Genomic DNA, 26,187 nt, shown 5'->3' on the forward strand with positions numbered 1-26,187 from the left:
TTTTCCCCACTTACAGTATTTTATTTTTCATATTATTAAACATTGTTTACTTATTTTAATGGATAACCATATAAATTATATTTTATTACTTCCATTAAATGTATATTCTTACCATTATGAATAATGCTGTGATTAACAGACTAATACATAAATTGTGGGCATGATTTATTTTAAATTTTTAATAAGCTTCTAAAAGGTATAATTTACATACCATAATAAACCATTTTGGCTTATTATATAAATCATTTCTAAAAGTTTTGACAAACGTATACACATGTATAACCACCACCTGAATCAAAGTTTAGAACTTTTTTATGTCCTCAAGAAGTTCTCTTATGTTCCTTTGTAGTCAATACCACCAACCCTTTGATCAAAGGCAACCACTGATATGCCTATAGTTGAGTTTTGCCTTTTCTAGAGTTTTATACAAATGGAATTATACAGCATATACTCTTTTATTTTTTGAGATCTTTTTGAGAATCATTCATTTGTTGCATGTTATCAGTAGTTTTTAATCTTTATTCTGAGTACTATTTCATTATATGAAATTACCTATTCATATTTTCTCCATAATTACTTTTTATCTAATAGTTTTAGTGCAGGTATTTTCAATTTCATTATCTATTAGTTTCTATTTGATTATCCATTATTTAATTATCTATATTTGATGGTTCATTATATGGACATTTGGGTGTTTCAGTTTGGAACTATTACAAATAAAGCCACTATAAATATTTGTGTAAAATTCTTTGTTTAGACATATATACTTATTTCTCTTGGGTAAATACCTAGAAGTAAAATTGCTAGGTCTTAGTAGAGGTATAGTTTTAACTTTATACAAAACTGCCAGATTGTTTTCCCAAGTTGCTTTTTACATTTTATTTTCCCACTAACAATGTACAGGAATTTTAGTTAATCTGTGTCTTTACCACCGTTTGATACTGCCAATCTTTTTAGTTTTAGCCCTTCTAGTGGGTATGGAGTGCTAGCTCATGTGGTTTTAAGTCTCATTTCCCTGATGACTAATGAGATGGAGCACTTTATAATGAGCATATGGGCCATGTGTATATTTTTAGTGAAATGTATCTTCTTTGGCTCAATTATTTTCTCTATTTTTTGACACTGGATTGTTTGTCTTCTTCTTATTGAGTTTGCTAAGTTCTTTATTATATTTTAGATACAAGACCTTTGTCAGATTTAAAAAAATTATTGAGATATGTGGATTTATTTCTGAATTCTCTATTCTATTCCATTGAGTTACATGTCTTTCCATATACCAGAACCTTTAGACATCATTTTTCCCTTAGTGTAAATTCCTAGACATGGTATACTGGATTCAAAGGTATCATACTTTTTAAAGATACTGGTTCATGTGCCTAATTTTTCTCTGGGAAGATTGTGCTTGTTTATTCTTCCAGGCACTTTCCCAACCTTCAACACTGACTGTTTTACTTTTAAAAAATAAAATCTACACCAATTGGTCAGAAAATATTTATTCATTTATTTATTTATTCATTTATTTTTAGAGATAGGGACTTGCTCTGTTGCTCAAGCTGGAGTGCAGTGGTGCAGTCATAGCTCACTGCAGCCTTGACCTCCAATCCTCAAGGGATCCTCCCACCTCGACTTCTCAAAATGGAGGACTGTAAGTGTGAGTCACTATGCCTGGCTTTGTCATTATTTTTAAATGGATACTTACCTGCTTACCACAGTATTCATTGGCTATTTGTATATCTTTTCTATGGATTGTGTGTTTTTTTCCTTTGTCTATGTTTCCATTTTGATTTTTACATCTTTTCTTGATGATATATAAAATCTCTTTATCTGATAAGGGAATGAAGCTTTTTTTCTACTGTGTTTATATCAAATAGTTTATCAGTTTATTGTTTGCATTTTAACTTTACTAGTCAGCTTCCTGATTTCAAGAGATATTTAATATTATTTTTTACTTCTGAATAAAAATCATTTTTACACTTCTCAAAAAATTTTTAGGGTTTTTAAATCAAAATACATGAAAAATATATGTTTATTTGGGCAGAAATAATATCATCACATTATTTGTTCTTCCCAAGCAAGCACATGGTGTCTTCATTTAGTGTAGACCTGTGTTTTCCTTGGCAGAGTTTTATAAATTTACTCATAGAAATGCTAAATGTTCTTGCTAAGGCTATTCCTTCATACGTTAAAATTTATGTTGCTACTATGAGCAGTATCTTTTTCAAACTACATTTAACATTGTTAAAATTTAGAAAACTGCTTTTGTTTATGAGTCTTTCATCTAGTCACTAATATCAATTTGGATTCGTTTCCCTTGGTATTCTTGGATTTCCTATTTATGCAACTTATTTTTCTCAGCAGATAATGATATAGTCATGTACCACATAATACCATTTTAGTCAACAGTGAGCAGCATATATGATGGTTGTCCTATAAGATTATAATACCATATTTTTACCATCCCTTTTCTATGTTTAGACATGTTTAGATTCATGAATCCTTACCATTATATTACAATTGCCTGCCATATTCAGTACAGCAACAGTAACTACATACCATATAGCCTGGGTGTGTAGTAGGGGATACATCTAGGTATATGTAGTACACTCTATGATTTTCACACCTGCTCGGGACACTCACATTAGCCTACAACTGGGCAAAATCATCTGGCAGCACTGCATTCTAGAATATCTGTTGCTTATCTTTGTGATTAGATGGCTGACTAGTTGAATAGCTTGTGTAATTTATTGATATTCTATTGAATGTGTCTCACTTTCACATCATCATAAAGTTGGAAAATCATAAAATTGTAAATTGAACCATCATAAGTCAGAGACCATCTGTGCTACAAACCACAAGCCAGGTGGCTTAAAACAACAGAAATTCTCTTACCGGCTGCAAGCCGTAAGTCTGATCCAGGCATTGGCAGGGCCATGACCTCTCTGAAGCCTCTAGGGTGGGGTTCTTCCTCACCTCTTTCAGCTTCTGGTAGCCCCAAGTGTTCCTTGGTTTGTGGCAGCGTAACTCCAATCTCTGACTGCATCTTCAGAGACTGTTTCTGTCTTCACATGGTGTCTATCCTTGTGCTTCTCTCCTCTTCTTGTAAAGACACCAGTCAAATTGGATTAAGGTTGACCCTAATGACTTTATCTTGATTACATCTGCAAAGATCCTGTTTCCAAATAAGGTCACAATCACAGGTACCCAGAGTTAGGATTTGTTAAAAGAAAAATCTGAGGCAAAATAATAATTTAGAGTTAATTTGTGTAAACAACAATTCCTCAGTTGAGAGACATCAAACCAAAGAGGTGTAGTGCTCCACGGAGGAAGCATTCAAGGAAAATATTTATCAGGTGAATATGGAAATAAGACAAAGCAATTATTTGGCTGTTTACAGTCTTAAAAAATAGGCTTTTTTGTTTTACCTTGATGGAAAGTCCTCCATCACATAATTATATTTTAGTTGGCTGCTTTTGATTGGCTGAGGTTAAGTTTCAGGTTAAGTTTTGTTTTTCTTTAACACAAGCATCTGTCAGAAATCACCCAAGTTTCACTCATGTTTGCAGCTTAAGCAAGATGAAGGCTATTTAAAGCCTACTTGGTTTTGTTTGCCCAGGAATTTTTCAGGCCCTTTGCTTTAATAGACTTCAACATATCTTTTTGAGAACACAATTCAACCTATAACACTGTGATAGGAGGAGCAGGCTGGGGCAGGTTGCTCTGTTGATGGGTAGTCCTCATGGTTAGAAGTCTCATCCTTTTCCCAAGCCACGGTTTGCCTGCCTACTGTCTCCATTCTCAGACCTAGAGTGAACCACTGTGAATCTCCCCTGGCTACTGCAAGACAGGCCTCTGCAGCTCTCTTATAGTTTACTGCTTTGAGATTGTCACATCTTTGATGAAAAAATAATAATAATAAGACATGGTTACAATCAAGAATCTATAATTTATATGGCAACCTTATACCAATAATTCATGGAAGATACTGAAGAAATGCACACAATAAAGCTAGGCAAGCAGACGCGTGGATTCTGAATAGCCTGTTCTTGATTCTCATCATCTGTCTCAGAAGTTAATCACTAATTCTGGTGGCTCACATGGCAGAGCATGTGAGTTGATCTTTTCCATACTCAACCCAGCCTACGCCCAGACATAAGTCTTATGTTTTCAGTCTGACCAAAGGCAGTTGATGGAGGGACTCCCATGATTTTGCAACAGTGAGTTCCCTCTTTTAAGTGTGTGGTGGGTAAGGAAATGGGGGATCAGCAGTTACATTCTTTCACCTTCTTGTAATTGACCATGATGGCTAGAATAGATGGCCACTCCTAAGTGTTTGGTTATCTTGAGAGGTAAAGCATGAGAAGCACAGCACATTCATGAAGCAAACATGAAGGAAAGTCAAGCAAAGGCATTAAGAAAGAAATAACATGGAAAAGAGGAAAGCAGGTGTTTTTAAAGGTTAGAAAGCCGTTAATTGCTTGTTTGCATCTTCATTTAAAAGAAGAATATGCATGAAATGGAACTATAACTTACATGCATTGTAGAAAGAAATGAAAAATGTTTAATTTATATGAAAGAAAGGCTTTCTTGAGATTCTGACAACTGACTGAGCTCATATTTTGGAGGCAGAATATAAGAATGAGTGATGAATTGAGGACTGAGGACAGCCAGGCCTCTTTTAACTGCTTTCTCTTCTGCTATCTTCTGCTATTTATGTGATTTCTTTATAAATATTAGAAATCTCCAGGTATTTTGAGGCACACACATTTTAAAATTAGGTCATAGCCAGATGAGAAGAGATATCTAAAGACCAAATATGCTATGCATAAGAATGATGCCTGCTGTGAACTTATTACATAAATTGAAACTAACAATTATTAATTTCATCTGCTTTCTCTTGGCCCAGGTTAACAATACTTGCTTTATCATTTTCATCTTTTTAGTGGACATTCAGGGTTAATCTTCGAGAATTCTCTTCATGGCAAAAAGGTACCTGGTGAAGACCCAAGACAGATAAGAACTTTTAGGCAAAACAAAACAGAGAGATGGTTGCTTATCACTTGGGGCTTGTTTAAAAGCTTCCCTTACACACATATTGACCATTGTTGAAATATACAAATTGACCAAAACTGCAGTGGCTGATGATAAACAAGAATTGATGTTTTGGTGGTATAAACATGATGACCTTCGTGTCTTGTGGAATTCATACCAGCAGTGACAGTGTGACGGTGTTCAGGAAAGCCCAGGGATTGGGTCTGGATTTTTTAAGAATCTGCCTCAACAGGAACCATAAAATCTTGGAGGCAGAATTTAGGCAGATTCCAGGCTTTATGTTCGCTCTTTAAATCAGAATGACTCAGGGCTGAACTCTGTAGGCTAATTCTGCAGGTCATTCCACATTGAGACAACCTCATCTATAGGGCAAAGCTCTGATTACCTCTTTAGCACCTGTGCATTGTGGCTACTACTCTATCACCTTACCTCATAGAGCTGCACACACCCTCCATATTTTGGTTATTTTGTTAACCATAAAATTTTATGTCTTAAAGCAGCAACCGTTTTATTACATCTTATGTTATGGGTCTGAATTTTGGATAAGGCTTAGTTGGCGGGTTCTTCTGCTTCTGTTTTTGGATAGGGCATTGACTGGGATTGCTCAGTGGTACTCACCTGACAGCTGAACTGATCTGGAGGACTCAAGATGGTTTTGCTCACATATCTGGGTCCTCGGAAGGGATGGCTGACAGTTTGTACTCATCTGGGCCCCTTACCATCTCCATGTATTTCAGGGCCTCCACGTGTGGTCTTTCCAGCAAAATGATTAGACTTCTTACCTTGTTGCTCAAGTTCTAAGAGTACATGTACCAGAAAATTATAACTTTCTTCCAATAGTGGGGAATAGCTTCCCTGATGCAGAAAACATAAGGGGCTAATTAGGCAAAAGGAAATTAGGAAAGAGGCCGCTTTCAAGCACAAAGAAATATTTGCTTTTAGAATGAAGATAGACTCATGAAAACTAACAGAAGCATTCACTCATGCTGATAAGACTGTCAATTAATATACATCCCTCATATTCTACCTGTGCATGATAGAAGATGTACCAGTCATCAGTCACCTTCAGATGCTATGGAATCATTTGTACTTAACACCTTATAGTGATAGAGAAGGAACACTCAACTGGGAATGTGGCGACTTCAATTCTAGACTTTCTCTTAATTTTAAGTACCTTGATTTTGTAAGTTGAAGAATTTTACAGTTGGAATAGAATAACCTCCTGGAAACTCAATGAATATCTATTATTTCCTTCAAGTGAGACACTCACCTTGATATGCAAATGTTTTGACCCCTGCCCACTTCTCCAAAGTCAGCCGTGCCCCTTCTCTACACTAACTACCTTCATCTAAATCTCAGAATTTACCACACTTTCCCTGACTAGAAGGCTCCTCACTACTGCCTCTCTACCCACAACACTCCTCTCCTGTTTTGATGGAGACCTCCTACTCACTTTCCCTGTGTAAGCTGAAATGTCACCTTCTCAAGATGGTCTTCTTTGGCCACCCAATCTAAAGGATCCCACCCTATTCTCTGGTCCATCTCGTATTGGGTTTCTTCTCTGCACTTTCCATGGTTTCTATTTATTTTGTGAATGCGTTTGTTTACCAGGTTTCTGTTGGTCTCCTCTAGACACTACACTCCATAGAGTAGGAACCGTTCTTTAATAGTGCCCAACATAGTGCCTGAAAAACGGGAGTGCCCCTAAAATATGTGTGAAGTGGATGTTACAGCACACCGTAAGTAACTTGCAGTCTAGTGGGGGATGGTGAAACAAGGCAAAATATTAATATGTCTTAAGAGAGCCATGAACAAAGTCGTCTGAGGGTTTTCAAGGGGAGTTGAGAGAAAGTCAAACACGGTGAGTACATAGCAGTGAGTGGATTGTGCATTGGAAAGGCAGAGGGAGCCATCTCTGGAAGCACCTTCTTAACCATTTAATGAATCTAAATTCTATTATCACTACAATGAAAGACACTGAGGAATGTGAACTGTGGAAGGACGTGGCCTGAGTGTATAAAGGTCACTCTGAATGTTGCGTGTGAAGCAGTTTGAAATGGCAAGATGGGACATGAGCATTTTTGAAGGCACCCAGGAGAGAGGTCATGTTGACAATGGAGGAACAGAGGTAGACAAATATAAAATGGATTTGGGGATAGAAAATACAAATTAGTGGTGAATTCAAGAGTGAAAACAAGGGAGGTATCAAGAAGTACTTGAGCTCTGCATTGAGCTAATGGGGAAGGGAGATAGAGACGCACCAGGTGGGAAGGATGAGGCATGTGCCAAGGGAGGAGGAAATGTTTGCAGGAGGGAAATCAGAAAGGAAATAAGTGCAAATTACCTTATTATCAAGTGAGGGACAGGCATTGTGGAGGGGAAGTTTACATTTCAAGATTGTCTCTAAGTTTCTGGGTAACTCTACTTTCTGACCACTTCCTCCCTCCGCCACGCCTTCAAGCTACTTCCTGCATGTACAAGCCCATTCGTTCCACCACAAGTTCTACCTTTGAGGAGCTGTTACCCGTACATCATAATTGTTCAGAAAGCATCAATGTAAACTGAGTTTAATCAGAAGTCAATTAGTTCATGTCTTGATATGTCTCTGTACCTAAAGACCTAGTGAATCACTTGCTGCTCCTCCCTTCCTAATAACACATTGGGGCTGTTCCACTAGATATTAAGTATTCCAGCTTATTTAACAGACTGCAAAATTTGCCTGTAAAAGCCAAATCAAGTACAGTGAGAAATGAAGCACTTACCTATGTGATTTAAGTCCAGAACACTTGTAGTCTGAAATAATCAGATCTCCCTACAATACTGGGATTGATCTGAATAACGTCTTCCTTGGTACTTTACCTCAACATGGGCACTGCAGGAAAAGCTTGCTCCCTCCATGGCAATTTAGTGGGTGCTGTGCTAATTGCCCCCTGGACACTGGAGGACACTCCTCCCAGTAGTCTTTCCCTCCCCTACCCTGCTAATGTGGGTAAACCACAGCCTCTATTTTCCAGAACCCTTCTTGAATCCGACCACGCCCCTCCAACAAACCCAACCACCCTCGTCCTATGGGGCCAGCAGCCTGGAATTACATTTGAGTCTCCAAGGGCCAGAGCTACTAGGACCCCATCAGGAATGGCTTGTAGCTTCTCACTTTGCTCATTCTTCAAGCATGGCTCTTCTCTTCAGCTTCCCTGCAAAATTATAGTCAATTAAACCTTATGGATTTGATCCCCTATTTGGTACATGCAAATAATAATTTTCCAATTCATAAAAGCTTCAGGGAAATTTCAGGGAGAAAATTTAACCAAGTCATCAAATTAGTATTGAAATGGCATTGGAGCTTAGTGGGGAGGCTTACACATTTTCAGAAACTTATATTTATTAAGCATGAGTGCTTTATTGTACAAGGCATTGGAAACACAACAAAGAATAAGAAAATGTTCCTATCTTTAAGGAGTTCAGCCTACTGAAAGGACACAAACCAGTTCAGGTGCTACTGTAGGAGTATAATGGTGGCCGGAGTGGGGTGGTCACCAAGTCTATCAGGTTGTCAAGAGACATTTTATGGATGAAATGCTGCCATGAACTGTTTTGAAGCTGATATGACTGCAATGATCATCTGTAACTTCTGATTTCAAGTTTCATTTTTGTCATAAGCTGCCCATCATGAAGCTTTCAATGATAATTGTTACACATCTGAACTCATCAATCGTGCGTTAATAAATGGTATTGGTATCTTTATATAATGGAATTCCACAAAAGCTTACTTTAGTGGAGAAAGGGTCCCACTGCTGAGTGTGTAACCACTGCTCTAGGTAACAGGGAGCTAGGTAAAGACTTTTTAAAAAAGATGGCTAAATTTGCATTTTAGAAAATTTACTGGGCCAATTCCCGATGGTTGTAGCTCAACATGAAATGATGGCAAGAGAGAAGCTGTGCTTCTTCCTGTGGTCTGGACCATCTCCTAATTCCAGGACAGTCCCGTTGAACCTTCTCTAGGACTTCTGAGAAGGTATGGGAAGAGGGTGCTGGAGAGAGAGAAGGGAAAGAAGACCACTAGGAGATCACCTACTAGAGAGGTAGAGGAGATTTTGATTTTTATCTCCTTTACAAGTAATGGCAGACGCCAGGAAAATCGCCCCCTCATTTCCCTTATTTTTCCTGGTCGACTGCTTTATTGACTAAATTTTAACTAGAATTTAAAACATTTCCCAAAGTGGTCTAAAAGTAAAGTCTAAGGAAATAAAGAGTTGTGAGAGGCCCAGGAAGTTACACATTGCCAGTCAGATTTATTTTTTTTAATTTTTATTAGGTACTTATTGTGAATCAACCACCATAAAAGGGTCTAGAGACATATGATGAATAAGATCCAGTAGCGGCCATCAGGAGTTTACAAGAGGAATAACCAAGTCAAAAACCAAAAACGATAATAATAAACAATGTGACAAGTATGGTGACCTATGGTTCGATGGTTTACTCTGGGAGCATGGAGAGACATTTGGCCCTAAATCTGAACCTGTGATTAAGTCACCATCAAGTAACCGTATACAGATTATCCCCAGCTTACCATGGTTCAATGTAAGATTTTTCAACTTTATTGTGGTGTGAAAGCAATAAGCCTTCAGTAGAACATCAATTACATAAGATATTCAACACTTTATTATAAAATAGGCTTTGTGTGAGATGATTTTGTCCAACTATAGTTGCCCAACTAAAGTAAATGTTCTAAGCACATTTAAGATAGGCTAGGCTAAGCTATGATGATTAGTAGGTTGGGTGCATTAAATGCATTTTCAATTTATGATAGTTTCAACTTAAATTGCGTTTATTGGGACATAACCCCATGGTAAGTCAAGGACAATCTATAACTAGGTTCTGTGGAGGACACAAGAAATCAAGAGGCATAATTGAGTTATAAAAATAAGTTATTTACACATGAGCATAACTATTAAAATCAAATAGGCTCTCCAGAGATACAGAACCAGTAAGATAGAGGTAGATATCTAAAGAGCTGTATTTCAAGGAATTGGCTCACATGGTTATGGGGGCTGGAAAGATCAAAATCCATAGGCAGATCAGCAAGCTGGGAATTCTTGCGCAGAAGTTGATGCTGCCATCTTGAGGCAGAATTTCATCATCTTCAGGGCAATCTTAGTTTTGCTTTTAAGGCATTCCAGCTGATTGGATGAGGACAACCCCCATAATCAAGAATAACCTTTCTTACTTAAAATCAACTGATTGATCTGGAGAAGACATCAAAGATGTGTCTGGGCAGCTTTCACCAAAGCCACATGGATGCAACCTGTCATCTCAACAGAATCCAGGAAGAGAAATGCAGGTATCCAGTAAAGATGTGTGGAAGGCTCTCTTGTTGATGGGTTGAACTCCCATGAATTTCACAGGAGGCTGAAAATGTTTTGAGAATTTTATACTGCCAGTAATATTGCTAGCCTGGACTGATAGGGACAGAGAAGGGAATAAATGAAGGAAGCATGACTCTGAGGGCAGAGCCATGGATGTAAAGGGGACTCAAGGGCTAAAAGTGCAGGCAGCCACCCCAGCAGGCCCAGAGGACAATGAGCTTGCCCCTGCCTGGAACAGTCCCAGTTCCCTCTGGTCTGGGCTTTGATGACAAATGCTGAAACAGGAAAGTGTCATCCAGGATTTAGGGAGGAAGTCTAGGTAAAACTGACCCTCATTTGGATTTAGATTTTACTTATAGTGATAGCAAGATTTTTTTTTCAGATCATTTGAATTATTTTGCAACTATAGTATTTTATCCTTAAAAATAAAGATTATATATAAAATACGGATCATTTACATTACACAGAGAGAAAATATGAATTAAATATTAAAATGTTAACAGTTGTTATCAGACTTCAATTTTTTTGTTTTCTTAGTTTCATTTTCTAGAATAAACATTTTTACTTTATAATGAGAAAAATTGGTTTTTATTTACAAGGCAAATACATTCATCAGTCTTTTTTGTTGTTTGACATTTTGTATTGTTTTGTCTGTTTTTAGTGTTGGGTCCATTAGAGTATTAGTACAGAAAGCACAATGGCCTACACAAAGACCCAATTCCTAGATTTATTGCTTCCTCTCAATACTTGGAGCTTGCACAAGCCACTCAACATTTCTAAGGCTATTTCCTGCCCTATATACCTCACAAAGTAGAGTAAGAATCAAATGACGTTATTTGTGAAGGCTCTGTAATTCTCATTAGAAATATCAGGAATGATTATTGCAAAAATACTTTTAACACAATTATCAGTTTCATATACACAAGTAATAGGCATTTATATTTTTAGTAGATATATATTTTATAATTTGTAAACTGTCACTGAACTTAAAAAACGTATTTATATTGGATCATAATGAAGTTGCATATTTAGTAGAATCTTGTAAAAATCTCCAATACACTGTAAATGTTTACATTTAAGTGAAATACTGTACTATGTATCTAAGGCAGTTTGAAAATTTATTTTAAATTAACAAATGTTGTGTTTGGTGAAAGAATGTAACCAATAAATGCTAATATCGTGAATAAACATAATAATAAATGGACTGATTGTAGATATAAATCACATCTACAAAATCTCCTCATGGCAACACCTAGATTAGTGTTCAGTTAACTGGATATTATAGCCTAGCCAAGTGGGTATCACAGTGAGTATGTACTAATTGCCAAATTAATGGTATCTGAAGACTGAAATATTAAAAGGATTTGATAGTAAAATACAAAGCATTCACAAAGTCACTTTTCCAAACCCTGACTGCCTGTGTCTTCTTCCTCCCCTGTGTACATCTCCTCAGCTCTCATTGAAACTCTGCCTAAACCGGCATGGAAATTGAATAATCTGGCATTAGTACTCCTCATTTGACTGTTCTTCCCTCTGTTGCAACTTTCCTTTTTAAATGCCAACTTTCAGCGGTCAAGACACAGACAGAGGCATGTTGTCTCTCCCAGACCATTATATTTCAGAAGTATTTACGTGTTCCTATCACGTGAACCTCATCTCTCTCATTGAAAATTTGAATGATGAAAGTAGACGGTGCCACTTGCCATGCTGAGTCACTTACTCCTTAGCAACAAAAGGAGTGCTTCAATCTACCAGATTATCAAAAGAATACCTTGTTTGACTTTGCAAAACTTGTATTGAGACTGTGATCTGGCCCTTCTTAACTCAGGAAACACAGCCGTATCATATTCAGCAGCCCCTTCCAACAAGGCATCTTTAACATTTGTGTCCAGCCCGTTCATAATTTGTTAAAGAGCTCTTTTAATTCAGCTTTCTAATATAAAATAAAATGTAAGGTTTTTTGATACTATCTTCCTACATGTTTACAGAGAACTATGGTATGCACATGCACATGATATTTCTGTGTCTAGTGTGTATGCATGTGTGCACGTGTGTGTGTGTGTGTGTACTGAAATTTTGCAGAGGCTTGTGTCATTGATTTTTCAGATTACTGTCATCAAGATAAAATAAGAATTGCCATATTTAACCTTAGCAATAAAACTACTGCCAAGCATTGCAATCTAGTTTTTTTGGCTCCTACTGCTAAGATTTCTGTCTTCACATTTATGTTTCCTGTTAGTTCCTGTATCAATTTAGAAAAATGTAAAGGGTAGCTATTAAAAGATATCTGGAAGGTAAAATGAATTTGCCACTCTCAGCAAAAAGGATGTCCACTGTTCAGCTTTCTTCTCATAAGCAATCATTTGTTTTTCAACTTGCAAAATGAATTTTGGAGCAATGCCACATTATGCCACAACATATTAATAGGTACAATTAGTACATTGATATATGTTTGATTCTATCATTTTTCATTCCTTTTTTTGTCATTCTTCTTTTAATCTACTGTGACAGTTCAGTAATGGAGCACCAGAAATATGACTCTAGGGCAAGCCATGCTAGTAATCATCAATACAGCATTGTACGCTGTCCAGCAGATGCATGTTCCTGTTTTGTCAGCAGGAATGATATTCGGCAAAATTTCTACCCAGAGAAATGCTTTCCAAGATTTGTTTATGAGCAATACATTTAATGGTATGCTGAATTTTATCATTAATTGTATATTTTCTTTTTCATATTGAAATGAGATGCCGATGAAATTGATCATGACAGATTTGAGATCTTTTGTTGTTCTTTTTTTCTGCTGAGCGGCTTGTCATTTGAGTTTTAGCTGCAAGATATAGGACAGAATTGTCAAAGCAATCTAACTGCATATGCTATATGTAAGCAACCCAAATGAGGCTTTGAACCGCGTTTTATTATTGGTTCTATAATTCTTCAACTGTAAAGGGATCTATAAGCCACCTCTAGATTGTACAACAGTGGCCGCTTTGGGGTTCTTGGCTTACACTGATAACCCCAGTGAAATCATTAATGACCACCTATATAGAGCCCATCATTAACAACACTATGAACAAATCCATTAAGAAAACCACTCATTCTACCAAACTTGCACTTAGCAATGGTCATCCTTCTGAAAAAACAATGATAAATACTTACAGGCTATCCAAGGCCGATAAGCCAGCTGCCTTTAAAAAATATTTGTACAGATCTGTATCAAATTTTCTCTTGTAGCATATGCCCAGTCCTGGTATCAGGGAGAAGCCAGCTCTCCCAGATTGTTGCAAATCCACACATTTGGAGTTTTCAGCTCATTCAGCTTAGTCCTGGAAAGTCAAAATTTTCTTCTTTGATAAGTAGAGAACTACGTGTTTTTGGTGTACTATAAAATAGTTACAGCATTCCTTCTTAGTGGTAGGTGATCTATGCAATCTATGCATTGTATATTATATATGTTATAGCAAGTGCTTCACAGGAGATCAGTGTGGACATAAGGATTTTATACTGAGTATAAACACAGAAATCTGAAAACATCCTCTTGAAGTATAGACGCCTTTTCAATTTTACGATTATGGGAGGAAATTACGTTGTTTTGCTTTGCCATTCATTTAGAAAAATCAGTAATCCCTGCAAAAACCATGGATGTTACCTACATTTACTTTCTGTTAGCATTTAACACACCTATAAACATAAAGACAAATCTATATGGTTTCAGAGTATTCTTTTTAATCCAGAGCATACTTACCTAATTATCAAGTAGCACTAATATATATTATATTGATTATATAGAAGAGGGCTATAGCATAATCATGACAAAGGACTGACTGCTCCAGAACCCAAGACTGTGTCTTATACACCTTCAAAAGCTCTTTGGAGGTGAAAGGGTGAAAGGCCAGGCCTGCTGAGGTCATCACGTTCAAGCACTGTAGCTGGTAGCTGCAAGTGAGGAAGTCAGCATTGACTGAACATCGGAGCCTGTTTATGGTCGTGGAGAAAGTCATCAAGTTAGCATTTCATTAGAAGAAAATATAACTACTGTCTTACAATGTTATCACACTCTCATTGGTAATTATAAACAAATCAATATACAATTTGGGGCCAGAGATAAAGGAGTATAAACACCAAGATCAATTTGTTTTGTCACAAATTCATTCTTTATCAACTATCAACCAGTAAATCCTGGATTTTATTTCAATCATCCAAATAAAGATATTAATTGCTTAATTCTGTTTACTCCCTGCCCTGTTGCTTACCCTGTTCCTTTAATTAGAATAAACATTTCCACCTTCTGATATACTGAGATATATATATATATATATATATATATATATATATATAGAGAGAGAGAGAGAGAGAGAGAGAGAGAGAGAGAGAAAGATGGGACCTTATAACAACTATGAATAGGTGAATTAATTACTTCACTGCGATCTGCAAATTGTGTGAAGATAGGACCTGTGTCTGTTTGGCTCAGCAGTGTCCTCTCAGTGCCTACAGCACAAACATGGGCTCCTGAAATATATTTGAAAATTATGCGTCAAATATGTGTTTAAAAATGAATGCATGCATTTGTGAACCTGGTTGAGGGTCTCCTCACTTCTCTGTGGTGCAGTATTCACCTCCTTACAAGTATTCCTGCCTATTGACAAGCCTCACTCAAATTCACTTTCCACTTTGCAGCCTCCTTCTTCTCTTTGAACTGCAACCCTATCTTGTGCTTTTCACCACTTTACTGTTAAGAAAACCAAGCTCAAGAGGGACTGTGGCTTGCAGAGTGTGCTGGGATAGTTAAGTTACAGCATCCAATATCCATTTTTATGTTCCTGACACCAAGTCCTTCTAATAAATCAAAGCACTCCTGTTCCTGTCTTGCTCTTCCCTGCTTGTTCTGATTGACTTCATTGCCCCTCCTTTTTTCATACATTCCTTTGCTCTTGGGACAAGTGGGCAAATTCAGCCACTGAAGGATGCAGTGACAGATTTTTTTCTGCAAGGCACAGATTTGATTGGGAGACTCCACTTTTTCCTCTCAGTCCAATGTAGCAGCATTCCTGTGATTGCAGGTATAGGCAAAAGTCAGTGAAGCAATAAACTTAATCCTGCAAAAATAAAATAGTATTTTTGTGGAAATAATTCCAAACTGATTTACGCTTTCCATTTTCTTAAATAGGGTGTGTTAATGTCACCTAGTCTCTTTTTGCTGAGTCAGAAAGGGCATATTTAGAGGCAGTGGGCTTAAAGGGCTCGGTTTGAATTACTTAGAAAATTCAGGCCTCTCCTACTTCCCTGGTGCCACGTAAGTAAAGCGTCAATATGTGCTAATAAACGTGTCATTCAGACTTGTTAAACCCTGGCGTAGGACAACCAGGATGGTGGCCATATCTCTTCCCTTGGTGTCTCTGTAAGTAAGAAAAGTATCACCTATTAGGACTGTTCTGATAAAGGCATGATTTATATCAAATGGAATTTGAACCCAAGAAGCTCAAAGTTTTAGATGTTTTTTGTTTAGTTTTTATTATTCACTGGGTATGGAGAAATCTCTTCCTCTTGAAATTCAGGATTCAGCGCAACATAGAGTTCCAGAGAAGAAGCGAAGCTATCATGGTGATGAAACTGTAGGAAAGTGTTATTCTATAAATGTAGCATTTGCGTCCCTACACCACCCAGAGCACCACATATAGAAACAACCTTTGTGATGGTTTCTTTCATTAGCTCCCTTCCCTTTGGTAAACAAGTTGAACCACAAAGAAAGCTGCACCTAAAGACTGATCCTTTCTCACTGGATGTGCAGAACAAAGTAAAATGGACAGGCTCCTAAACTCAGAAGGGATATTTGATTCTAATATAGTTAGCAAGTAATTCTAATTCTATGTAAGGTATTCATAGAATAAGCTCTTTTTAATAGAGCTATCGACTATCAAAGTGGGTATAATTTTTAAGGAATTAATATTAAATAAAAATAAAAGGCTAGGTGCAGTGACTCACACCTGTAATCCCAGCACTTTGGGAGGTCGAGGCAGGCAGATCACAAGGTCAGGAGTTCGAGACCAGCCTGATCAACATGGTGAAATCCCATCTCTACTAAAAATAAAAAAAATTAGTTGGGTGTGGTGATGTGCAGCTGTAGTCCCAGCTACTCAGGAGGCTGAGGCATGAGAATCTCTTGAACCCAGGAGGTGGAAATTGCGGTGAGCCAAGATGGTGCCACTGCACTCTAGCCTGGGCAACAGAGTGAGACTCCATCTCAATAATTAATTAATTAATTAATTAAAATATAGCAATATGAATGGTGAAGACAGACACATTAGTAGCATGTAAAATTGCGAGAATAATTTAGAAATAGTTGAAATTCCTAAACAACTCTGAGGTTATTTTAGATAATTCAGTTATACTCTAAAGAGTTATAAATTGAAATGTTTGAGTTTCTGACTTAAAAAAAAAAATAAATCCTAAACCAAGTGCTGCTGAATTAAAGGTAAATTCAACTAAGGTTATGATAATAACAATCTGCAAGCTTTATGAGAATTCTGAAAGCAAAACTTTAAAAACATACATTTTCTCTACCTCAGCCATATCAAGATTAGCATCACAATGACAAATCACAGTGACAAGTTGCTTAGCATGTACCCTCAAAAGAAAGTGATGAAAGAGGTATTTTACCTCTGTGTATTTCCTCCCCAAAACCCTTAACCCTAGTGTAATCATGAGAAAAATATAGAATAAAGCCAAATGGAAGGGTATTCTACAAAATATCTGCCGAGTACTTCAGAAAACATTTAAGTTCATCCAAAACAGGGAAAGTCTGAGAAACTTGTAACCAAGACAAATCGAGAATCTTTGTAACCTAAGGATTGATGATGACCAAATTTAATATGGGATCCTGCATGGGATGCTGGAACAAGCAAAAGGCATTAAAGAAAAACTAAGGAGAGCCAATTAAAGTATAGACTTTAGTTAGTAATAACATATCAGTATTGGTTCAATAGTTGTGGCAAATATACTATAGTGTTAGATGTTAACGATAGGGGCTACTGAGTGCAGTGTCTGGATGCAGAGTCTATGGGAACTCTGTATTATGCAGCTTTTCTGTAAACTAAAGTTATTCCAAAATAAAAATGTTCATTAAAAAATACATAGCGAATACAGTTGAAAAAGTCTCTTCTGATGTAATGTTTACAGGGGAAGATGCCTTTTACTTTATAAATTATTTCCATAATTTGTGACAGTTCTCACATCTGCTACTATAAAATTCATTGCAGCTTCTCTGCCTCTTGGGAAAAAAATGCATTTAATTATCAGTGAAATTCAACTTTAGCTTGTTATGATGAATGATTTGAACCTGTCAACTTTTCCCCCACTTAAAAACAAAAGAACCAAAATGAAATACAGTCTTATTCCTCTACTCCCTTCCTTCCACCTGCTTCATTTAATTGATGAAGGCTTGAGTATTTATTAATCTTTTTGAGCTCTTCTGTAAGATGCAGAAAAGTTAATATGATATCATTGTATCTAGCTAATGTGTGTGCTTTGTGAAATTGATACACCCTGCCAAGACATAAATTACTTAAGCTTTGATAAATGCGTTGAAATCAAGGAATGTTCAAACAGATAAAGCGCAGCAATTTTTCTTTTTTCCCCTTTTTAAAACTCCATTTTATGCCTGAGGTTAAATGATTTTGCATTATTATTATATGATAGGAAAAAAGACAGCAGGGATACTGAAATTAGCACAAAGAGCCCCAGCAAATACAAAAGTAACCAGGAGTATACAGCTACGTGTTTTGTAGATGATATCTAACAATCTTGCCTTGGACAGAGTGGTTTGCCAACAGATTCAGAACCACCTACAGTCTTCTCCCAGCGTGTTGTATCACGGAAATTGTCTGTTCAGAAATGAGGGCACCTGTCAGGCCCTTTGTATTCTCAACTCCCTTTGCTGACTCATGTAGTAGGTTGGAATCAAAGATACACAAACACATTTTGTTGGCAAAGAGAGCTCAACTGGGATTTGGCTATGACTCAGATGACTGTAAGACTGGAAACATAGGGAAACATTTGATTGATGTTCTGGGGTTGAGAGAGTTGATTTCTACTTGGTCATTAATTTATCACATGGCACTGAACAAGTTACTCAATTAACCATTAATCAGTTTCCTGGAGGCTTGAGAATTCATAGAAACCTTTGGAGACACTTCTTGAGTAGGAGGCACAAGATTCCATTGGACCATGGAAGAGCCATCAGTCATTGAATGCCTCTTGCCAAGGAATAGGCCCAGTAATTTCCATCCATTCTTTTAGTCCTTACAGCCAACCAGCAAAGGAGACATAGGTGAGAAAACTGAGGCTCAGGTCACACACTTGAGCAAGGAATGATAATGCCATTAGGCAATAAATCTATGCTCTTCCATCATATCAGGCTGCTTCCCTACTGGGAATATGTGAGTCAAGCAGTGGGGAGCTGGGCAGGGTTGTGGCTCATCAGCCCCCAACCTTCTCTGATGAGGTCTTCATGTTGAGCGTGTGCACTAGGGACTTAGGTCATATAACCATCTATGCAAACCTGGTGTATAAAAGGGTGCCTGATCTCTCAACAGTGATGTTATAAAGTGATGATTTATAACAAGAGGAAGGATGAACAAGTTATACCAAGGCTGAAAATTGGGAGGGGAGACAAAATTGTCAGCTTTTAAAAGACATAGAGAAATATATTTGCCTTTTAAATTATGTTCTTCTACCAGTAAATCACTATCAGATAGCTTTTTGAGATTTGGGTTTAGATTTGGAAGTCAGCACTTGTGAGAACTGTCCATGTATTTCAAAGTAATAAACAGATGAAGTTGTACACAGTTTTTCCAACTTGACTAATGTTGTTGTCAAAACAAGCTAGAAATAAGATGTTCTAAGGAAAGCCAAATTTAGAAAGAATTAGTGCATATATATATATATATTTTACATACTGCCAATGAGTGCTGTCCCTGGAAGAGAAAAACAATATATATTTTGCTATTAGCTAACTTCTATTATTTTTTATTATACAGACTAATCTTAAAATCAAGGGATCTTTGAGCAGGTTTGGATCTGAACAGCAGTGTGTAAGAATGATTGTTTTTTAGAAATCTAATTTCATTTCAAATTCTTATATAGAGAACCTTTTCCAAAGAATAAAACAGCCTTTGTAAAAGCAAATAATGATCCTCAGTTTATTGTTTCATAAGCTTAGAATGTTTTTTACTTTTTTTTTTTAAGAGAGTCACATATATTTGGGTCAAGTTCTCTTACAACACAAACTGCTACTGGGAAAGTCTTCGGATCTTTAAAAATGTCTCAGTAATGGCCTATTGTTATTATTATTACAATTATTATTGTTGTTATTATTACTGAGCAATCTCAGAACCATCACAATGGAAGTCGTAGAGATAAGAGAAGAATCTCTTAAGGTATTGGTGTCTATAATGTATTTGAAAGTGCACCAAGATCAGCTAAGACTAAATGATTGCAAAACATACTGATTGTTGAATGATGGGCTCAATTCTTTTGGGCTTTTCAGTAATGGAACAGTGAGGAGGAAATTGGGCAAAGCACTAAATCAAGAAAAATGATCCAGGCAGAAAAAAACTTAGGGAAACATGTAACATAAAACAAGTACTTTAAAGAAAAAAAGGGGGCATGTTGCTGCTGATAAAAGAGCATTTTTATATTTGTGGTTGAAAAAAATATTTTTGAATGGAAAATGTATTTTAGTTCTGCTAATAAAGTTTCATGGTATAAGTAATAAAGTAATTGATATTATGATATATAAAGGTAAGAATCAAGACATATTTTAAAAAGCAAGCTTAAAGGAGAAAATGTCAAAAGGGATCTGTCCCATGAAATAGAGGAAGGAAGGTGGGAGTAAGAAGAAGTTCAGAAGCTATACTGAATCAGGGAGTAGAGATTAGGAAGTAAGGGAGCTCTTCTTGTAAACCAGGTGTCCAGCAAATGGTAGGTGTGTCTGTAAGCATTTACGAAGCAGGGTAAGTCTCATGAAATACTGGAAACAGGTGAAAAATAGGTTGTAAACTATGGGCAGCAAGAATCATGATCACAGAAGAGACCCTGATCAGCAAGAGCTTCTTATCTACCCATGTGTCCTTGGCCTTCTCTCTGGAGAGAGCCTATCTCCATTCTCAGGAAACTCAAGTCAGAAGCAGACTCAGGATGTTGAGCTCCATGGGCTATTACCAAATGATTGAAATGAGGTTCGTGCCCATCAAGAGTTAGAGCATTCAAAAGACTGGACATGGTGGTTCACTCCTGTAATCCCAACACTTTGAGAGACCAAGGTAGGAAGATCACTTGAGGCTGGAGTTCAAGACCAGCCTGAGCAACATAGCAAGACCTCATCTCTATAAAAATAAAATATTAAGCCGAGTTCAGTGGCTCACACCTGTAATCCTGACACTTTGGGAGGCCAAGTCAGGCAGATCACTTGAGGCCAGGAGTTTGATACCAGACTGGCCAACATGGTGAGACCCTTTCCCTACTGAAAATACAAAAACCAGCCATGCATGATGGTGCATGCCTGTAATCCCAGCTACTTAGGAGGTTGATGCACAAGAATGCTTAAACTTGGGAGGTGGAGGTTGTTGTAAGCCAAGATTTCACCACTCCACTCCAGCCTGGGTGATAGAGCGAGACTGTCTTAAAAAAAAAATTAAACAGGCATGCTGGTGTGCACCTGTATTTCTAGCTATTCTAGAGGTTGAGAAGGGAGGATCACTTGAGCCCAGGAGTTTGAGGTTGCAGTGAGCTATGCCACTGTACTCCAGACTGGGTGACAGAGTGAGTCCCTGTCTCAATAAATAAAAAATATATAAAATAAATAAATAAATAGTATTAAAAGAACTAGAAGCCATTGTGTTAAGTGAAATAAGCCAGGCACATATTCTCATCCTTATGTAGGAGCTAAAAACTTGACCTCATAGAAAGAGACAATAGAATTATAGTACCAGAGGCTGGGAAGCATTTGAGGGTAGGGTGGGAGAAATGAAGAGAGATTGATGAATGAGTACAAACACAGTTAGATAGAAGAAACAAGTTATGGGCCAGCCACAGTGGCTCACATCTTTAATCCCAACACTTAGGGAGGTCGAGGCAGGAGAGTCACTTGAGACCAACAGCTTAGGACCAGCCTGGGCATCAAACTGAGACCCCATCTCTACAAAAAAAAAAATTAATACAATTTTTAAAAATAAAATAAAACAAGTTCTGATGTTCAACAGCAGTCTAGGGTGACTATACTATAATTAGCAACAATATATTGTATAGTTTACAGCAGCTAGAAGGGAGGACTTGAAATGTTCCCAATACATAGTAGTGGTAAATACCTGAGATGATGTATACCCTAAATACTCTGACTTAATCATTACACATTTTATGCGTGTATCAAATACTCACATGTACCCCCATAAATATGTAAAATATTATATATCAACAAAAGAGAAAAAAGTGTTCGAAATCAGAAAACTGTAGTAACAGTATCAGAAATACTTTAAGCCAGAAATCCAGAGTAATAATCCCTTTTTCCCTGGGGAGTATGCCAGCCTTTCAACACCAGGAGAGAGAAAGGAGTATCAATTCAGGGTGTATAAGCTCCTAAGAAGAGGCCATATGGATTTAGGTTCTCAAAATGTAAGAACATGTATCATACCAATTTGTTCTGAATTTTTTTAAACTCCAGAAATGAGGAAGAAAAGCTTTCAGGAAATTAATCAAAGAGAGGAGTATATTTTGTAGCACCCTCCCATCCTTACCAAAGCAAAAAATAATTTTAAAGCAACCTATCTATACATGTTGAGTCCTTGAATTCCTAAAGTCATTTTAGGACAAGACATAGGTAAAAATGCTTTTCACAAATTCCTTCTAAACTTTTATGAACTTACAAAAGATAGCTTCGTGTTATCACACTATACCATCTAGTGAAGTGTAGCATTTATAATCCAGCTATGTCTTTCATTTATTTTCAAAATTGGATTGAAAGCAATGATTTCGGGAATAATCTGAAACCATTGTTACCAACTGCTTTGCCAAGTTTGAAAGGGCTAGAGAAAGTACATAAACGCAGCCTCACTACTTTCCGCATCCATTTCATCATGCTGACAGTTTTCTGTATAATCATTACAAGAGTGGTTTGTGCCATTAGAGATAAGAGGCTGTGTTTCCACTAGAAACCTCTATTTCCCAGACTTTTTATAAATCATCCATAAATATTCACGTCATGCAACAGCATCATATATAATGATTCTGTCCCTCAAAATCTGTATCTACTTAACTAAATTATTTTTGGTAAACATGGAAACTCTTGTACTACACAAAGAACAAAAAGGAAAATCAAATGCAAATAAAGTCTTATGTTTCCGTGGCTATGATTTGAACCAAAATACTGAGGAACTCATAAAACACATGTCCATGACATTTTCTTAGCAATTGTTGTAGGGTACAATTCAGTTGTAATAAAATGCATTAACTCATATACGACCTATTAATTCAAAATATATCTCTCTACCTTACTTTCTATTTTTATAAAGACAACTAAATTTTAACTTACATTTTTTCAGCTAAAACTTTTTGTAGAACTTTCTAATCCTCATCACAGGCCTTTTTTGTTACAGAGTTTGAGATGGAATTATATAAAAAGCTATAAAATTACATGGTATAAACCTTTGAATGTAATAATCCCCTTAATATTTCCAAATATACTTAAAAGACTTATAAATATCGTAGAAAGTTTCTAGCTCCTTGATAGATACCTTCAGCATTCTATTTTTGTCTTCCACCTGAAAGAAAAGAGTTGACAAATTTAATGATTATATCAAATGAGAGGCCAAAATATACTACTTCCTCCAATCTGGAAAAAAACAATTGTGAAGATCAGGAAACAGAGACTAAAACCACATCAACCCATTAAAATGAAATACTTTGTTCTTAACCTCGCCATGTTAATTTTCATGCTCACAGTTTTATATTGCTTGAGTTAAATGCTCATCTTGTTACACTGTTGAGCCTGGCTGTGTGTGTGAAATGTTGTCGAGCTAGAATCTAAATAATATTGAAAGAATTTCCCTTCTGCTTTGACTTCAGTTTGCGTGCTCAGTCACGGCACTAACCTAAAGTTTATTTCTCTTTCTTCTTTTCAAACAGCTATTTTGTGACACTAAGGAAGTGGTGCATGCCACGGAGGGGCTGGATTGGGAAGACAAAGATGCTCCAGGGACGCTGGTCGGCAACGTGGTGCACTCGAGGATCATCAGTCCCCTGCGCCTGTTTGTTAAACAGTCTCCCGTGCCCAAGCCCGGCCCCATGGCATATGCAGACAGCATGGAAAACTTTTGGGATTGGCTGGCCAACATCACGGAGGTTCAGGAGCCATTGGCAAGAACTAAACGGAGGCCAATAGTGAAAACTGGAAAATTTAAGAAAATGTTTGGATGGGGTGACTTTCATTCCAACATTAAAACTGTCAAACTCAATCTCCTCATCACAGGGAAAATTGTTGACCATGGAAATGGAACCTTCAGTGTGTATTTCCGACATAATTCAACAGGCCTGGGCAATGTTTCAGTGAGCTTGGTACCACCCTCCAAGGTGGTGGAATTTGAAGTCTCCCCCCAGTCTACCTTGGAGACCAAGGAATCCAAATCTTTCAATTGTCGCATTGAGTATGAAAAAACAGATCGGGCGAAAAAGACCGCCCTGTGCAACTTTGACCCGTCCAAGATCTGCTACCAGGAGCAGACTCAGAGCCATGTGTCTTGGTTGTGCTCCAAGCCCTTCAAGGTCATTTGCATTTACATTGCCTTTTACAGTGTTGATTATAAACTCGTGCAAAAGGTGTGCCCTGACTACAATTACCATAGTGAGACCCCATACTTATCTTCTGGCTGATCTTCCTGCAGTGGTGGAAATGAGGGACATATATATATATATAATTAGAATGACCAAGAAACAAGCCCAGCTTTTTATGGTAAAGGATCCCTTTCTGTTTCTGGCAGTGAACAATAGTTCCCTATCAGGTTTTCAAATTTAAAAAAAGGAAAAGAGACATCTTTAAATGTGAAATTCGTTTGTTTCTATTGTAAGTACTTTTATCTAAAAAGTTAAACTGTTTATGAAACCATCCCTTTCATGCAAGATGACTAAGTTCTAGAAATCTTATTGTTTCTCTGAAAGAAACATCAGTGGCAGGAATGTGTGACAAGAAGGAACCAAATTATGCATGTGATAAACATTGCTCTTGAAATGAGCCTGCCTTTGAAATATGTTTTGGAAGGTTACCGCAAACATAGCAGATGCAGTAAAGGAAAAGATTGTATTTGATAGATGAATTGTCTTTCTGATATTGGAACTTCTTTTTTTATTTCTGTCTTTCCCCCACCCATCTGTGCTGTTATTGATATGAGAGATAAAAGGATAAAATTTGTTTCAAAACTCATGTGTGAAGTTACAGTGCCACAGTGGAACCAAGTTCATCATCATCTGAGCTAGAGTTGCATGGAATGTGATTTACACCGAGCCCTGTGTTGGTCACCATCCGTGTGATTCCCCTCTGAGTTTGAATACTGATGTATTGGGAAAGCAAATCTGAGAATAAGTCAGTTCAACAATAACAAAGAGCATGATGCTTTTGGACTTTCTGATAAATTCAAATGCTGTGGCATTAATCAAAAACTGACACAATTTGTATGCATCCTATAGCTTAGAGCCTTATTCAATTCATTTGATAGTGTGATTCTTTACACATGAGTGGAACAACTCTGAAGTTGAGAGAAAGTGCTTGTTTCCTAGACTAGAATAGCAAAAAAAGTGTTAAGTGGAGGGAGGAAATTCCAGGGTTATGTATTCATTATTTCTAGCCTCCTGGATTAAGTTCTCCTTGCATTTAGTTAATATTTCAATGAGGGATCAAACTCTATGTGGAAAGAGAGGGTTATATTTAAGCATTTCTAATTATTAAGTGCTGACAACCAAGGTACCTGGCTTATCAGACTTTTGAAATGACTTCCAAATTAATGTCACTTCACAACTGTTTCCTTCTCATCTTCTCTGAGGGAGTGAATGGCAATCCTATATGGTAGAACTGGATAATCATTAAATTAGAACAGAAAGAGGGTCTGGTTGGCCAGGAAAAAGACTTCTAGAACTCAGGACACTCATGGAATTGTCACTTTTTTTACAATAGATGTTAACTTCTTTCTCCCTTCTTATCTGTAAATTATTAATTAAAGTAAAACACTAAATTGAGGACTAAAGGAAGATAAGTCCTAAACAACAAAAAATACTCTTACCACACTGTTCAAAAAACCAAGAGCTCTGTTCTCTATTTTACATCTTCATTCCTTTCCTTTTACTGGTAATATCTTCAGTGTTCAATTTTTGTCTTTTGTAAAAATTGTACTAGGCTTAGTGTGTGGTAGTACAGGCTTGAAATTCTTGCTCTGAGTTCACCAAGTGTTTTTGTAATTTTGTGGTTGGTGAGTAATATTTTGAGATATCTTCTTATTTTCACCTAGAAACAAGAATAAAATATTATTTATTGTAAAATATGTGGGAACCATATATGTATATATATACTTAGAATTTTCTGTGTACAGAGAAAGTGTGTACACATTTCTATGTAAATAAAAAGAATTTGCTAGATCTGTCACATGACTCCTGGATGGTTAGTTTTTAAAGACTCTGTTCTCCTTGTTTCTTTTCCTCACAAGGGCTCGTTCTGTGCTTGTGTGTATGTGTGTGTGTG

The 26,187-nt window shown here is 36.9% G+C and overlaps 1 protein-coding gene across 1 annotated transcript in view; it reads left to right on the forward strand.

Moving 5' to 3' along the window:
* NXPH2 (neurexophilin 2) overlaps positions 1-26,091 on the forward strand; it is a 105,667-nt gene extending 79,576 nt beyond the window's left edge. The window contains exon 2 of the mRNA XM_012461813.2: positions 23,589-26,091. Coding sequence (XP_012317236.1) covers positions 23,589-24,332 — 744 coding nt within the window. The 3' untranslated portion in view covers positions 24,333-26,091. The remainder of the gene's footprint in view (positions 1-23,588) is intronic.
* The last annotated feature ends 96 nt before the right edge of the window (positions 26,092-26,187 follow it).

The sequence above is a fragment of the Aotus nancymaae genome, unplaced genomic scaffold (genome assembly GCF_030222135.1).
Source record: "Aotus nancymaae isolate 86718 unplaced genomic scaffold, 86718_ANA_hifiasm-v0.15.2.pri h1tg000029l, whole genome shotgun sequence".
NCBI lineage: Eukaryota > Metazoa > Chordata > Mammalia > Primates > Aotidae > Aotus > Aotus nancymaae.